This window comes from Ambystoma mexicanum, chromosome 3q (genome assembly GCF_040938575.1).
Source record: "Ambystoma mexicanum isolate Mex_15411 chromosome 3q, UKY_AmexF1_1, whole genome shotgun sequence".
Classification (NCBI taxonomy): domain Eukaryota; kingdom Metazoa; phylum Chordata; class Amphibia; order Caudata; family Ambystomatidae; genus Ambystoma; species Ambystoma mexicanum.
In genome coordinates this window covers 643,677,546-643,695,307 of record NC_090926.1, presented here as the reverse complement: position 1 = coordinate 643,695,307, position 17,762 = coordinate 643,677,546, and the positions used below count along the sequence as shown (strand labels likewise).

The 17,762-nt window shown below is 47.6% G+C and overlaps 1 protein-coding gene across 1 annotated transcript in view; it reads left to right on the top strand.

The window, feature by feature from the left end:
- RAB40B (RAB40B, member RAS oncogene family) overlaps positions 1-17,762 on the top strand; it is a 992,795-nt gene that overhangs the window by 341,620 nt on the left and 633,413 nt on the right. Inside the window, exon 3 of the mRNA XM_069654533.1 lies at positions 7,520-7,580. Within this exon, the coding sequence (XP_069510634.1) occupies positions 7,520-7,580 (61 nt within the window). The remainder of the gene's footprint in view (positions 1-7,519; positions 7,581-17,762) is intronic.

Below are 17,762 nucleotides of genomic sequence, written 5' to 3'. Positions count from 1 at the left end.
GGTTAATCATGTTGGTAAACACACAAACTTAGAGAGGCCTGTCTTTTAGCGCTGTGACACAGCCTAGGGTGAATTTCAGCATGAAACCACTGATGATCATGTGTCTATTTTCACAGCCTCAAACGAGGTGGAGATACGAGGCTCATGCTCAAGCCTAAGTGTAGGCAATTGTGTCACTCCCCCCTCAACAATGTATCATCAAAAGAGACATTCAAGCTAGAGAGTGCCACAAGAAAAATCTACTTTGTCAGAGTATTAGAAGAAATCAGACACTACGGGAGAGTTCACCTTGTTATCACCGACAAGAGGTGGGGAAAGAAAGACAAGAAATAACTGTGTGTTGGAAACAAAAGGAGTGTTTGACTTTTAAGCAAGCCTTAGGAGAAGTCTGGAAAGAAGTGCAAAGGTTGATAAGAACTGTTGTAGGAAACTATCCAAAGTTAGCCAATGGCTGAACCAACTGAACCAGGAGAAGGGAGTCATTCTCCAGGTTCTTTCACCTAAATTGTTGAATCAGAAACTAAGGTAAAAGGTTACCAAACAGCAGTTTGGAGGCTGACCAAGTCAACCAGGATGTTAATGTATTTTGTTAGTGGTAGGGCTAGAGTAGGTTAGTTTGGACAGAGGACAGACATTTTGAGCTTGACCACCACCCTGATGACGAACACCCAAATTCTTATTTGGTTAGGTAGGGGAAACCCTCCAGAGACAGGGGGAAATAGGCCTTTTTCATTACTATTTAAATAAGGATTGTTGTAAACATGTTTCTCCGACACCTTACTCCAGCACGCCACAGCGCTCAAAATGAACTTAATGCTGAGGATCCTATATGTGTTCCAAATGTTGCCGGTCAGTGTTCCAGAGATTTTTTTGAGGGAACCCAAGTCGAGATTTGTATGTTTTTTGTGGCAAGGTGGGAAGCAACTAAAGGGTTATGAGTCGTTGATCTCTCGAAAAATTGAGGGGGGAGTTGGGTTCCCAGACCTGGATGGTTACTATAAATGAGGGCCCTGGTTGCTCATATTAGGATTGATGCAGCTAAACAATAGGTATTTCTGGAGAATTACTTGTTGAGACCGGTCACTGTGGGCGATTGGCTTTGCGTGCCACAGAAGTCTGCCGAAGAGGGTGTTGGCCACCCCATTTTGGGGAAAATATTTGGGTCGCCTGGCAAATTCAGAAGTGTATGTGCCGACATACATCTTGGCCCTCGGCGCTAAGCCACAAGGGGGCGCCACTGATCGGGGAGGACTTCCTGGATCTATTGAGGTTTCAACAGTGGTTTAAGACCGTGCTCGAAAGGCTGGACAATTGTGGCAGGGAGGTCACAATTGTGGCAGGGAGGTAAATTAGTCACAATTCAGCAACTGGAAGAGTCTCTTGGGATTGGAAAACTCTGTATTTCTTTACTTACAATTGAAAGGTGTAACGATGGTGGAAAATGGGGAGATAGCTTCCAATGGGTATCGATGCAGTCTGAAAGTAAACTAACATTTTATAACTGCTCTGGCGGCTTGATTTCTGGGATTTACGCTTCGTTGGCCCTCACTAGGGTGCAAAAAACGGTTCCGGCCCTAAAGCACATCGGCATAAATTTGACAGATACATTAAAGAAAAAAGAGGGAGTAACGCAGAGAATGGCGCGTTATGGCTTCAAGGGACACAATCTTGGCTGAGCTTATATTGATAGTCAAACATCTAAAAACCATCTATTATAAGTAGGTAAACCAACATGAACACCAGGTTGAATGCTCACGCTGGAGGAATCAAGTGCTTACTTCCATTACCAACAATTCTGTTGGGTTCTGGAAGATAATTAATTCCAACAAAACTCCGGGAAGCACGATAAATGGTGTCACAGAACAGACATGTGGTGCTCATGTAGAGAGGCACAAAACCCACCACGAGCTGGACATTCATGAGCAGTCCTTTTGATATCTGCAGTTTAATCCGTGCCAGACGGGATCTGTAATGCATTAATCAAAGAAGACTTGGATCTGTGGGCCCAGACATTGCATTGGCTTTTTCGCTGGATTGGCTTGACCCTGGCTATTCCATCTTCGTGGAGAGATAGTATAATCGTCCCAGTGTTCAAAAAGGGGCATTATGGGGACCCATGCAATTATTGCCTATTGGCAATGCTAGGTGCCACAGCTAAAATCTTAGCTTGTCTCTTATTGAATGAGATGGGGGCATGGGCTGAATCTAAGACGGTTATCCCTACGAACCAAACAGGGTTCTGTAAATGTCTAAATACCACTTTTAATGGCTTGGTGATGGTCACCACTATCCAACAAACATGGGCCATAAGGAAAAACGCAGTGAATGTGGCGCTTATCGATCTAAGCGTGACTTTCGACACCGGAGACTTGGGCAGGTTATGGACAAAATTGACCAATTGGAACATCCCTTCCAGTCTATTAAAGATGATCATACAACTCCATGAGTACACCCGGGTTAAGGTCCGTCTGGACCAATATGGCAGGACGACAGGTTGGATTCATACACATAAGGGCCTTAAACAAGGCTGTGTTTTGGGTCCAACCTTTTTTAATATTTGTCTGTCGGATTTAGGCAAGGCCATTAATAACCAACAGTCCATTCCACCGAAACTAGGTCACACCTCCCTGCAATGGATGGGATACGCAGATGACCTTGTCCTACTTGACCTCACCCCTGGAGGGTTACAGGCATCTTTGGATTACCTTAAAGCTTATAAAGACCTAAACTTGTTGCTAGTGAATATTACCCAAATAAAGGTAATGGTCTTCTCCCCAACTTTGAAAAAGGTGAAAGGGATGTGCTGGAACATGGGCAGGGAGGCGCTCGAAGTAGTCTTGGAGTACAAATATTTAGGCATTCATTTAGACCCTAAACTGAGGGGTATGTGGCACATTATAAAATGGACCATCCACATTGCCCGGATTGGCGGGGGTATTACCTCCTTTGTAAACAAGAGTGGTGGTTATTCGGTGGGAGTTCTGATTCATCTTTATAAAGCTAAAATCCTTCCTACTATATTGTATGGTGCAGAGATTTTGGCCTTTGAAAATCTATCGGAGATGATTAAACTAGAGCGTAATCTACTAAAGAGACTTATTCAACTTCCTCCTCGCTCAGCTTCTGAATTAGCATTTTTGGAATTCGCTATTGATTCGATATATGTGAAATACTGTCTCTCTTGCCTTAACGCATACTAGAAGTTGAAAAATGGCTCTGGCATTAACTTGTCTGGATTGATCTATGATGTGGTAATGTATAACGATGTAATGTAACGATGCAATGGTAACAAACCCCCAGAAGCTCACTGTCTCTAGAGCTATGGTTCTCTCTAGGCTGGACTACTGCAACAGCCTCTTTCTTAATATGCCTCTCCGCCCTCTGCACCTCATGCAGAACCTGACTGCGAGACTTGTCCTTGGCCTCAAGCGCAGGGATCGTATCTCTCCTTCCCTGAAATCTCTTAATTGGCTCCCAGTGGCTGCAAGGATTAAGTTCAAGACACTCTGCATTGTTCACAAGGCCTTCTGGGCCCTGGGTCCTCAATACCTCAAACTCTCTCTTCATAAATACCTTCCTACTTTAGCTCTTTGCTCCTCCACCTCCAACTCCCTCAGGGTCAGTCGCTTCTCCAAGGAACGAGTTGGTGGTAGATCTTTTTCTTCGGCTGCGGCATCCCTCTGGAACAGCCTCCCTGCCTCTCTGAAACTTGAGGGGAACCATCTCCGGTTCCAGAAGCACCTCAAGACCTTCCTCTTTTCTTCTGCCATCTCTCTTCCTCTCCCTTGCTAATTCCTGCCTGATACTGCACTGGTCACCTGGCTACTCTCTGATTTTGGGCCCAGGTCCCTGCCCGCCCAGTTGCACACCTGCACTGCATCCCGGCATCCCTTGCACTTGGGTCTGTATCTGTAACCCTACAGTCCCCCTGCCTGCACTTTTTGACACATGCTGTCTGCACTTACCCTTGCACTTTCCATTTGCTGGGCGCACTTCTTGTTATTGTTTGATCCCATGTACAGCACTGCCCCTCTCCCCTTTCCCCTGGCACGTCCTCCAACCCCCACTCCCCTGCACTTGTTCAATCTCAATGTTCACCTGGCCTAGTAAGATCGTTGTCTCTGTCCTCCCACCGTTCCCCCTCCCTTGCCTTGTCGCGCCTTGAAACACGTGTATAGGGGCATTATAAATGCCATATATTATATTATAAAATTGGTTTTGTGCCAGTAAGATGCATCGCAGAAAATTAAGTCAACAGCTGACAGATGGCTCGGACTGGTGCCCGAGAATGTTATTAGCCTGCCATTCAAAATATATAAACAAATCACGAAGGCCACATTATCTGGGATTAGCCGTGAACAATTTATCATTGACTTGGCTACAACAAGTAACTCTGCAGCATGTATTGACTATATTCAAGATCAGGCGGTTCTTCCTAGCTATGTTGACCACTTTGTGAGAAATTAGTTAGTGTGGGATTATATTAAAGTAAAGTTCAACGTTGTAAAGTCTCCAGCGATAACAGGAGCTTGGTCGAACATATCCAGATAAAACAGACTGTCGTCTTTGTGATGATGTCTCATTTGAAACTGCAAGACACTTGTTGACCGAATGTCCTTCACTTGTGAATCATCAGCAGTCTGCCTTAAGGGTGACGAGAATTGAAGATACTATTCCGGGAGAAGAACTTTGCTCCACATTCATGAGCGGGAGCCATGAGGCACACATTATATTTCACCATTTTCTGGAGAAAGATCGTGACAAATTGTGTGTAAGAGCACATAAGACATTTATATATTGTCTGTACATGTTTCACAGCATCAAACTCGTGGGTAGATGGCAGTACGATCCGGTGAAGCTCTCTTGGATGTTTCCATTGGTGAGCCCCTATTGTTGGAGAAACAGAGGGCTAACTATTGGCATATGCGGTGGTCCTGTAGTGTTATCCAGTGATTTTATTTTAGGCAAGTCTTGAGCTGGATCAAAAGGTTATAACTGGTACATAGAGATATGAACCCTATGTTGGTGCTTTTTGGCTTGGAGAAGCGGCATGAAAGCTGGGTTTCCCTTGTGTACATGACACATTCATTCTACTGGCAGCCATAGCTTGTTTGACAATGAAGTTTGAGTCCTTGCCGATTTGAGAGAGATTGGGCGAATTAGCTAGGGATATATTCAATATGGAGAACGTAACGGATATGTTATGCTATGCCCTCAAAACTCCAGAGAATTGGAATGGGCACTGTTTTAGGGCGTTATCGTTCAGGTGATGCCAAAGGAGGGATGACGGGGGTCACAACTTGCGCAGGTAATGAAGATCTATGAGCAGAAGCTACATTGAAGGCCAGGGGTGCCAAAGTACTTAAGATGAAGAGGGTGACGTAACTATTCTGCACTGTATCTGTTATGCACACGAGACACTGAGGACTATCCTCTGGATCAAAGAATGTTCGTTCCTGCATCAGGGGAAGGGAGAGGGCAGAGGAGTGAAATGTTGATGCATGAAGAAAACTATGTTGTAATGTGATTATTGATAAAAGTAATACAAATACATTTTACAAAAATAAATCTTTATTCCTATGGATTACTTCACTTAAGAATTCCGCTGCCCTGTCGGCCTTCCAACAAAGTACCTGATTACCTTCTCCTTTTGCTAGGAGTTGAGGATATAAGTCACTGGAAGCTTTGTCCTCTCTACCGCCCCATGAACAAGTGAGTAGGAGAGGATTATGATTGCCCCTGCGGCGATGGATGATATCAAATACTGACATATGACCCCACCAGCACATAGCTCATTGGCAGCACATTTTTCCTAGAAGCAAGACAACATAAAGAAACAGGTTTGATTCCTGGTCTCGTGCTTAGAGACTGGTCTACGGTATTTAGCATGTGCCGGAGCCAATTTGGTTGCTCTAAACCCGGGCTGATCTACTGATGCAAGCCTGGGTTTGGTACACCTTGAGTGCTTTGCACACCTGCCCTCTCCTGGCCCTGCCATTTTCCCTCCTCCCCTGCCTCCTAATCCAGCCTCCTCCCCCCACAACACCTTCTGACCCTCATCCAACACTCCTTACCCCGGTGGATCCTCTGTGCTGGCCGCACAGCTTCCTGCTTCACTGCCATGGAAGTGAAAGAGGGACTCTGAGCCGAGCCCCGCCTTCTATTTACATGGCATCACAGCCTGACTCTTCCCGTCCGCTGCAGCTAACAAAGCAGCGTGGCTAGGGTTTTTAATTTGTATTTCTGCTATTAGCCCCTCAAGGGTTTGTCTTGCAGTGCTAATAGCAATAATCCCATGTTCTGCGGGCTTCACCGGCCCAGTATCTGCACCGGGACCTGGCGTTACAGCCCTCACTTCTCTTGGCTGGCCGTTGTAGCCTGCAGAACGCAGGATTATTGCAAAATTAGAATATAGTCAATAGTGGCCAGTCATGGGATTCAAACCCTAGCTGCCGCTCAATTTTGGAGACTGAAAGCGTCTCTATAATGGGAATCCTTGGTGGGCATTCCTTCAACTGACGCTATGCCCTGCAGGAAACTATCCGTATGCCCTATGACCCTATACGTGAAGAGTGAGGATCTTGGTTTGTGACAAGATAGGTTAATCTCCCCAACGAGCACCCAGGTGTTAAAAATTGTGCGAACATCCTAGGATTGCTGCTTCTACAATGTATGCACTTTTTCCGCTTCATTACAGCTTTGTAATCTCCAGCCTTAATTTTTTTTAACTTTTTGATCATGATAAGTACTATCCACCTATTGGTTCAGGGAGTAGTCACATGCCCCCATGTCCAGCTCTATAACAGACTGACAAGATCTGTTTTGAGGTAGTCAACTACAAGCCCCTCATCACCACTCCAGAGGCAAGCTCCCTCTTCAGGTCCTCCCAAATCCCTCTAGATGCTATGTATATTTTCACATGCATCAATCATTTGTCATCTGCACTAACCAATCGTCCCTCTGTTTGTTGCCAAGTTTCTCTTAACTACTTGATAATCGTGCTTTGAGTAGTCCTGGGCAGTGTCCATATTTGAGAATTTATGGAACTGTCTGTGCAGGACCTTACACAATAGGGTTGCACAGCCCTTACTGGTGCAGTTGTTGGTGGGAAAGCCAACACAACTGAGCAAAGAACATTAACAAGTTCTTGTCTAGCAAAAAGCATAACTGCCCAAACCCAGACAACAGTCAGAAAACACTGAACTCGCTGTACTTTTAATTCATAATGTTAACATCAATGACTTACGTTTATACTAATTACACAAAAGGAAGGGCATGCAAAAGTGTTTCAGTTGAAACCATGTAACTGCTTTGTGTACCTTAGTTGACATGGTTTAGCCTAGGAAGGCTCTTCACACCATCATTGTCATTAGGAACTAGAAAACATAGCATTGGCTTTATAAGGTAATGGAATTGTGATCAGTTAAATCCATCTTCCTCATTATCTATGTGCTAAATATTCATAGCATTTCTTATAGTGGCATGTAACACATATTTTGTGATTCTTGCGTTCTTTCAGGTATTGACTACAAGACTACTACTATACTGCTGGATGGTAGGCGCATAAAATTACAACTTTGGTATGTTTTCCTTTTTCTATGAGTAACGTTATGAGGTAATGTTTGTAGAAATACTTGTAATGCAAAAATGTGCTAATTTTGTCTGGTTTGTTGAGAGGACATGTTGACATCACAGGTATGTTTTAAAATGTCTGTAATCTAGTGTTCAACAGATCTAGGCCCTCAACAGTTATAGGCTCCACATCAAATTGAGAAGTAACCATCCGTCAGTGATGTGCCTTGAATTCCTATACATTGTGCTTTCCTCTGGGTCTTCTAATAGGAGTCCTGCCTCCCTTGTTGGCCCGTTTTGTACATTTGGTGCATTTGTCAACTAAATTTTGCTTTACAAAATAAAAGTACATTTTCCCTCCATAAGCAGGATCCGAGTCCTCAAACTATGAAAACACCTACCCTCTTCAAATCCTGGGCATTTAACTGATTCTACAGTATTACTTTTTAATTAATGTGCGCCATGGACTAAAGTGTTCTCTTAAATTTGGATTGTGGTCCCACTACCAGACCGAATGATTTGATGGTATTCCTGTGCACATTATCATATTACCTGAGTCAGGCACATTATTGAAAGTCCTAGCGGGTCAAATAGCAGGCCCTTTGGGGCATTCAAAGATTCTCCATCAATAGGCAAGCTCTGCTTCAAATAGATAATGTGCACTCAATTGCCCCAGCACTTTTTTTGAGCAGGTGGCTGCTATTCTTTCACTGATTTGTTCACTTATATTTCTTGTAGACACCTGCCACTAAGTCTTCTCTCTGGTGAAGAGATTTGAGGGTATATCTATAGGTGTCTATTTTTGTATTTATAACTACAACTTCAGTTATTAACTTCTTTTATTGCATTATTGGCCTCTTCTCACCCAATCAGAACTCTAGACATGGATTCAATAACTACTAGTTTTGGCTGCATAAAATAAAATGGATTCTGAATCAGAAATTAACAAAACAGAGAGACTTTCTCTGTGCTGAAGAAATGGCAAACCATTGCCAACAAGGTTTCGTTTGACACTGCACTCCCTCCCTGCGAGGATCTACAACTCCAAAACCTGTATTGCTATCACCAGTATGTGCTAACAGCCATATAACAGCCTTCTAGTCCTCAGGAGGTGTCATTATCACTGGCATTAGGACCGCTGCCTCAGCGCCATGACTTGGTGGATGGTTCCTACAACAATTTCTTCTGCCTCTTTCAACAGTGATATACTGATTAGGCATTTCGAAAATATTATAAAAAGGTATGTTTCCGTGAATTAATTGAAAGGATGCAAGGTTGCATACAATCATAAAAAATAAGAAATATATTGGGCACTACAACCAGAAAAAAAGATACATTAAAGTGACTATAAATTCTGTTTTACTTTGTTGTCAGGTAAAAGTGGAATTATAAAGAAAGCTCTAAACAAATGGGCACCCCACACTTGTTGACGATGAATCATCCGTACACCTGCTTCACAGTGTAGTGTGTTTTCTAGGGAGTATCACTTACAATTCAGTACACTGATCACTGCGACCCATCTTTGATCGCCAGGGCTCTCTTGTATAAATTGTCGCTTACACTTATCCTGGTGACACCTGTGACTGCCGGAGCAAAAGTCATTTAAACAATTATATATTGCCATGGAACTGTTGAAGGCTCTTTAGCCTGCATGACATATCAATGCAGTCTTACTCAGTTTTCGCTTAATTATCCATTTGTATTTCTCATTGTTCGTGTAGTTTGAAACTTAATTTTTGCTTTATCAAATCATGTTCTACAACTATGTGAAACTACAACATACTCTATCATCCTCCGCATCAGTCAGAGTAACGAGGAGATGCATTGGTACATAACAGAGGTAATCTTTCTATCAATCTGTTGTTCTACATTGTTGGCCTCTAAGGGAGAGCATAGTGGAACAGCCTGTATATCCGCGTACTGGGCATTCAATGCGTGTGTAAGTTGGATATGGTGGAAGCTCTCCGCCTCTGGGAGACCACAGGAGAGCTATATGGTGGCAAAGGGAATTGCACTCCCCCGGTACAATACTTGGCCATGGGTCAGAATACCACTATGGGCCCAGGTCCCAAACACACCGATCTTCTTGATTTCAGGGAAGAGCGAGTTTCGGCCACAGAGGCGGGGCCAGTGTCGGTCTCCAAACCTTAACCACCTGTTTAGTTGGCGTTGGTAAAGCCCTGCCGTTGCCACCCCGTACAATATTTGAATCTGCTTGACCTCTCCCAATCGTGCTCGTTCAACCTTGACATGAGGTAAATGTGGGTCCCTGTGTAGCCAGTTATTTATCACCACCATTTGGGAGGCCAAGTAATGATGCAGCATACTCCTACGTCCCGTCCCCTTTCCTCCATATTTATGGGACATCTCTCCGTCCTGTGGGACGGGACCGGAGCACTTTGTATAAAGCATCCAAAATATTTTTTCAAAAATGTGTCCTTCCTCTCTTTCTTGTGCGGGCCCTGCACGCGGCAGTAACCCTGCCCACCTTGGCTCTGCGCATCGCCCATCAGTCCTTTTCTCCGCTCGTTCAGGACTGGACGCACACTTGCATCCTCGGAAGATTTTCTTCCCTTTTTTCCTCTCTGGCTCTCGCTAGCGATCGTATACTAGTCTGTCTATGTCGTTCAAACTAGACTTTCCAGATTGCTCATCGTGTCACCGTCGCTTCCCGAGGGCGGATCCCCATCCTCTTTGTTTTGAGTGTTTGGGTCCGGATCACTGTTGGGACTCCTGCTTTTACTGCGACTCCCTTTCGGTCCAGGCACTTCAACGTCAGTTGGAGCGATGGGAGGAGGTGGTCCGTCGAGCTCCTCCTTCGCATTTTCAGGCGTTCATCGACGAAAAGAAAAAACGCCCGGTAAGTTCTTTACTTTTTGAGCACCCTGGCCGGGGGATACCTTTCCAGGTTCCTCTCGGGCCGGGAAGAGCGTTGATCGCTCTGTCACCGGGGATCGCCCTGAGGTGCACGTTGGGCCTAATAATTGTACCACAGTTTTCTCCGATGGTCTCCGTAAGAGGCCTGTGGATACTGGAGCACTCTCCGAGGCCTCTCCTGTGGGGGCTGTTTGTAGACCGAGTTCTACTGAGTCGTGGGATACCGGAGCTCGCTCTGAGGCCTCTCTGTCGGCTTCCCTCAAAAATAAGACCGAGGCCTTGGTGGGGCTTGCTGTCATCGAACGGATGTTCGAGGCCCACGCGGGTAAGGTTGTTACCGGACGTGGGTCCGAGGTCCCTCTTACACAGGCTAAAGTTACCAACATTTCTGAGAGGCCTGACAAGGCCTTACCGGTGAAGGCTGTTTTTCGCTGTTCCCGCTCTTGCGGCGACACCAGATCTGTTGAGGGGGCAAAGAAGGAAAGTTCTTCTTTTACCGGCAGTGCTGAGGTCCTTCCTGGGAAGGCTAATTTGGCGGTTGGTATGTCGCAGAAACATTCCAGGCCTCATAGTACCAGCTCTGCCGAGGTTCCTTATGTTAAGGCTAAAGTTAAGACCCCTGATCCATCGACGGGGACCCCTGCGTCACTTCCTCAGGTGCCGCAGTTTCCGTCAGGCGATGACAAAATGGCGCCTGTTCCCGCCACGACCGCGGCAGCCATTTTGGGTGCTACCCCTACAACTACGCCATCGGCCTCAGGTGTAGGGCTTGGTTCCTTGGGTGAACATAGAGCTCCTTGACTCCCTTGGGAGAAAAATCTTTGCCAATTTGGCCTTGCAGCTCAGGCAGGCCAATGCCGAACTGGTGTTAGCGGGGGCTAATATGCGGATGTGGAAAGGTCTGTCGGAGTTTGAGGAATTCATCCCGGTCGAGAAGCTGGAAGACTTTAAGGGGGGATTATCCGACGCCAGGGTCTTGGCCCAGGATCTCCTGGATCTCCTGGAGGCTGCGGCTCATCACGTAGACACCTCGGCTCGGGGCCTTATGCTGGGGGTTGATACCTTACGGCAGGCGTGGCTGCATGCCACTAAATTCTCAAAAGAAGTGCAGGACAAGGCGTTGGACCTTCGTTTCGATGGTAAGGAGCTCTTTCATTCTACAACAGATGTAGAGCTCACCAAGACAAAGGATAGCACTCAGACAGCTAAATCCTTGTCGGTCCTTGTTAAAACCCCTTTCAAAACCCAGAGACCATTGTCGCAAAGCCGACCCTCCTCTGGCTTTAGGGGCTTCCTCGACCGGAAATCTTGCCGAGTGGATACCCCTTCGAGGAATAACCGCCGTAGGCAACAACTGACTCAGTTTTTCTCCCGCTCCTCAGCCTCCTCCTCAGGTTCAGGTGGCAACACCACCGAAAAACCTACAAAATGAGGGTTCTCTGCGCTCACACGAGACCCCGGTGGGAGGACGCATTGCGTCTCATTGGGAGGCGTGGCAGACCATCACCGAAGACAGATGGGTCTTGTCAGTCGCTCGGGCGGGCTTCCACTTACCCCTACCCCACCCTTCAACCCTCCTTTTCAGCTGTCGGGCTCGCCCTCCCTCAAAGCCGAGGTTCAGAAACTGCTGGACCTCAGAGCTGTGGAACCTGTTCCCCTCGGAACGAGGGGAGGGCTTCTACTCCCAGCTGTTTACGGTGTCCAAACCCAACCAGGCTGGCCTGCGCACCATCCTAGACCTTTCCAGTTCAATCTTTTCCTACCACAAGAGAAATTCAAGATGCTCACGCCCAGCCACATACGGTCCTCCTTGCAGATGGGCGATTGGTTCAGTGTGGTGGATCTTCAGGATGCGTATATGCATATTCTGATTTGGAATCCACACAGGAGATATCTCCGTTTCTCTTTGGGAGAAGAGCACTTCCAGTTTCAAGTGCTTCCTTTTGGCCTCAGCTCGGCGCTGCGTGTCTTCGCGAAGATGATGTTGGTGATTGCGGCCTATCTTCGTCTGCAGGGTATCCATGTGTATCCGTATTTGGACGATTGGCTCTTACGCAGCCCTTGTCCACTGGAAGCAGCGGACAATCTTCAGTTTCTCCGTCAGCTCCTGTTCCATCTTGGGCTGTCGGTGAACTGGCGGAAATCTTCCATGACGGTCTTGCAGGACTTGATTTTCCTGGGTTTTCGCTGGAACACGATCGACTGCAGAGTGTATCTGACCGGGGACAGGATGGCGGATCTGTTAGCCACGTGTCAGATGTTTGCGCAGTCGGAGAGCATGTCGGCCTGGTGGTTCCAGAGGCTTCTGGGTCTCATGGCCTTGTGCGCGTTGGCTCTTCCTCTTGCTCGTCTCAAGATGAAGCGGACCCAGATGGCTCTTCGGAGTTCTTGGCGTCAGGCTGTGGACCCGGATTCCAAGCTGATAATGATTCCGGCTTCCATGAGAGTGGACCTGGAATGGTGGCCATCTCTCAGCAACCTGTCGGTGGGTGCGGGGGTTTTAGGACCCAGCCCCAATGGTGACGATCACAACAGACACCTCCCTCCTGGGGTGGGGTGCGACGTTAGATCCTCTTCAGGTCTCGGATCTCTGGTCGCCTCAGGACAAGCTCCTCCACATAAACCATTGAGAGCTTCTGGCGATCTTCCTAGCGCTCAGGGCATTCAGACCGATCATAGCCAACAAGGTGGTCCGCATACGCACGGACAATGTGGTGTCGATGTATTACATCAACAAGCAAGGGGGAACCAAGTCTCCCCCTCTCGTGGACCTGTCCATCCAGATTTGGGAGTGGGCTGTGCTTCATGGTGTTTGGCTGCTTGCAGTGCACATCCCGGGCCAGCTGAATGTCACAGCGGATGCCCTCAGTCGGCGTACAGTGGTCAGCTACGAGTGGGAGTTGAAGGCGGAGGTCCTCCCATGGATTTTCTTGCGTTGGGGCACACCAGAGGTGGACCTCTTCGCTACGGCGGTAAACAAGAAGCTCGAGATTCCATGGCACAACATGAGAGCTTACGCCTTCCTGCCTCTGCCTCTAGTTCACCGCACAATTTGGAAGCTGAAGAACTCGGTGAACTGTTCCCTTCTACTCATAGCCCCGTGGTGGCCAGCCAGGTTTTGGTTATAAGAACTTCAACACCTGTCGGTGTATCCACCGATCAGGTTACCGGTGACCCCCGTTCTTCTTCACCAGGGGGAACAGCGGATGTGGCACCCCTCCCCACAATCGCTCAGCTTGGCGGCATGGTGCCTGAGTTCAAGTCTTTAGAACATCGTAACTTGTCTGCGGATAGCATGCGTATTATCCAGGCAGCCAGGAAACCCTCGACTAGATCCCAATACAGAAGTAAATGGCTCAGGTTCTGCCATTGGTGTTTGGAAAAACAGTTGGACCCAAGGGGGGCTACGATTGACACAGTGCTGTCCATCGTATCCTTCCTAGCAGAGTCGGGTGTTCACGTTATGTCATGCAGAACTTACCTTTCAGCGGTCTCTGCTTATCTTTCTACGGACCAATGTTCTTACTCGCTGAGTAATCCAGTGGTTAAAAGGCATTTTGCAGGCTTGATGCGCCTTTACCCTCCCAATTTGTAGTCCGCACCCGCCGTAGGATCTAAATGTAGTCCTGACAGCGTTGTGCCATAAGCCTTTTGAACCAATGGCCACGGTGGACCTCAAGTACCTATCCTGGAAAGTGTCGTTTTTGGTCGCCATTACGTCAGCGAGGCGGATGAGTGAGCTCCAGGCCTTGTCGGTGGAATATCCCTTTTTGATCTTTCACAAAGATAAGGTAGCCCTACGGACAAATCCTGCTTTCTTGCCAAACGTGCTAACTGAATTCCATCTGAATCAGTCGATCTCCCTGCCGGTCTTTTTTCCGAACTCTACCTCAGAGGCAGAAAGGGTTCTGCACTGTCTCGATGTCAGAAGGGCTCTTAAGTTCTATCTGGACAGAACTTCCGAGTTTAGGAGTTCTTCTCAACTGTGACTTTTGGTAACCCTCAGGGTAAGCAGGCGTCTAAGGCGACTATTTCTCGGTGGATCGCCGCCTGCATTACGGAGTCTTTCGCCGTCCAAGGGCTGAAACCTCCTAAGGGTATTCACGCACACCTGGTGTGGGGCAAGGCAGCCGCGGATGCTTTTCAGAAATATGTCCCCTGGGAGTCCATCGCTAGGGCAGCTACTTGGGCCTCCCCTTTTGCTTTTTGTAAGCATTATTGTCTCGACATGAGCTCAAGAGCTGATGCTCAGTTTGGTCAGGCTGTGCTGAAGAGCCTGTTTCAGTAAGGGGTATTTCCATCCACCCGTAGTTCCCGTTAGAAGTGCTTGGGAATCTCCCATAAGTATGGAGGAAAGGGGACGGGACGTAGGAGTATTACCAGGTTACTCACCGTAGTAACCACCTTACTTCTAGTCCATAGTCCCCTTTCCACCATACGCCCGCCCGCCGTCCCCTCTAATAAGGTTCCTCTGTTATTGCTAATAGGTCTCTGACCTGGCGATAGAAAAGGACTGATGGGCGATGTGTGGGGCGGAGCCAAGGTGGGCGGGGTTACAGCCGCGTGCCGGGCCCCGCGCAAGAAAGAGAGGAAGGACACATTTTTGAAAAAATGTCTTGGATGCTTTTTACAAAGTGCTCCGGTCCCGTCCCACAGGACGGAGAGATGTCCCATAAGTATGGAGGAAAGGGGACTATGGACTAGGAGTAAGGTGGTCACTACGGTGAGTAACCTGGTAATATTCGGCAATCCTATATCCCCTTCCCAAATGGAACACTGTAGTGTAGACAGGGCAATCCTAGGTTGCTTCCCACTCCACAGCAGGTCCTTAAGGGAGGAGTCCACTCTATCAAATTGCATCCAGGGCACCGGGATGGGGGTATTTTGGAGGACATATAGATCCCTGGCCAGCATGACCATCTTAAACAGTGCTGCCTTCCACAAAAGTGTGATTGGGAGGGTGTGCCAGGGTTGCACGTCCTGCACAAATCTCTGTGATTGGATGCAGATGCAAGAGAGAAACTCAAGGGGATCAGGAACAATGTGAACCCCCAGGTATGGAAAGCCGGTCTGTGAAACCTCCTAGGGGCAGTCAGGGGGAATTGCCAGGTCACCACCCTTTATTGGGAACAGGACTGATTTATGCCAATTAACCCCAAAGCCCGTAACTGCTTTGCTGTCTCAGAAACAGTGAGTCACGATGGGACAAGACACTATCCGGTCGCCAAGAAATATCAACAGATCATCAGCAAAAAGGGAGACCCTTTCCTCATGGCATGTGGGTCAGCAAAAACACCTCCATGTCGGGTTTGTGCGAAGCCATATAGCCAATGGCTCCACCGCCATTGTGAACTAAAAAGGGGAGCGTGAGAAGCCCTGTTGGAAGGATCCGGACGTTGCCCCATTCACCCTAACCTCAGTGACAGGAGCCGCATATAGAGGTTTGACCAGATGTATGAACTGTTCCCCAAAGCCCATCCCCGCCAGCACATCCCACAGATGTCCCCACATGAAAGAGTCAAATGCTTTTTCGAAGTCTACAGCAAGGAGTTCCAGGGGCCCGGGAGAAACAAATCACGTTCCATCGTCCGATGTAGGCGCCTAATGTTCATGCAGGTGGACTTGTCTGGTAGAAAACTTTACTGGTTCGGGTGTACCAGTGAGTTGATCACACGCAGCAATCGGTTGGCAATTGCCATGGCAAGTATCTTGGCCTTGACGTTTATAAGAGAGATAGGACGAGCACAAGGTAGGAGGTTTGTCTTTCTTCGGTATAACAACTATGGTGGTGCGCCGTAAGTCCGGGTGGATGGTGCCTTCCTTTCTACTATGTAGGAACAGATTGAGTAGGTGTGGGACTGGCTTTCCCAGATTGAAGCTGGGAGGTGGCCTCTGCAATCTCTTCCTTGATAAGCTTCACCTCTAGGGAGGTTGACTGTTTTATAGAGAGGCGGGGGAGCACAATATCACCAAGACGGCATGCGACTAACCTGTTTGCCACTCCGAGGAGCCCGATATATAACTTTTCGTAGTACTGCGCGAAGCATTCTGCAATCTTAGTGTCATCTGTGTGGCCCGTTCCTCCCTCATCTAGGATTTCCTGGATGTGCCTATTCCCTCCTCGTGCCAAGCTAGCTTCTTCCTGGCCTTCTGCCCAGTGTCGTAGATTCTGCACAACCTATCCCTGTGTGCCTGCCGGGCGTTTTTTTTGTTGGATATTTCACAGTGTTTCCAGAATCGTCAAGAGGAGTCTTTGTGTGGCAGGGGAGTCCGACAAAAGAAAGTTCTCCTCCAGGGTCTTGGTTGCATGTTCAGACTCCCTTACCCGCTGTGTGTGGACACTGTGTTTTGCCGAGATCAGGAATACTAGCTTGCCTCTGAGCACTACTTTGTAACTCTCCCAGAGCACCACTGGACTGTCAACTGACCAGTGTTAAGCATGAAATACTGTTTGGTTTTGGATGCAATCCCTTCTGAAATGTCCAGAAAGCTAAGGTAATAGTTGTTTTAGCACCACCTCATTTGATGTTTGGGCCTCCAGTTCTAAAAGGAGCGGGAGTGGTCCGAGATTCCTTGTGCCAGCAATCTGGATGAGGCAATCAGGTGTGCCTTCAGTTGTGGGAGAAATAATCTATCCTAGACATCGAGGCGTGTGCCCCAGAGTGGAAGGAGTAGCCCCTGCAGTGTTCAACCTTTGTGATGTGTAGATAACCATCAATGAACGCATTTGTGACGGTGCGCAGCTTTGTGGGCACAGCTGGATCCCTGCCCCGAAGGTGATTGCGATCAATGGACAGGTCCACAACTTCATTAAAGTCGCTCCCCCAGGATCCACAGGTCGGGTTGATAGGCGAATAGCAGGCTCTGAATAGTGTCTAAGAGGTCCATGGACAGCAGGGGTGGGGCATGCACGGTCAAGATGCCAAAACTGGTCCCCCATTTTTCCCCAACCACCAACACAAATCTAACCCGGGGGTCTCTCTTGGATTATCCGAAGGGGCAGCCACTTTTGGATGAGTACCAGCACCCCCACGGGAACCCCTGCGCGTGTTGCGTTAGTGTAATTAGTTTGCCTCAACAAATTTCGGTCTGAACCTGCCAAGTGTGTCGTAAGGAGGAAATCAATATCGGACGGGGCGCCTGGTTGCTGCCTTGCTTTGCCCAGGTAGGTACACTTCTATAAACAACGCAATTGAGCAAGGTCATAGAGGTCTAACTGCTGAAAATAGAAATACTAAATCCTGAGTTTTTCAAACAAGGACTCGGTGGACACAGATTTTTTGAAAAAGTATATATACACTGCAGTTCATATT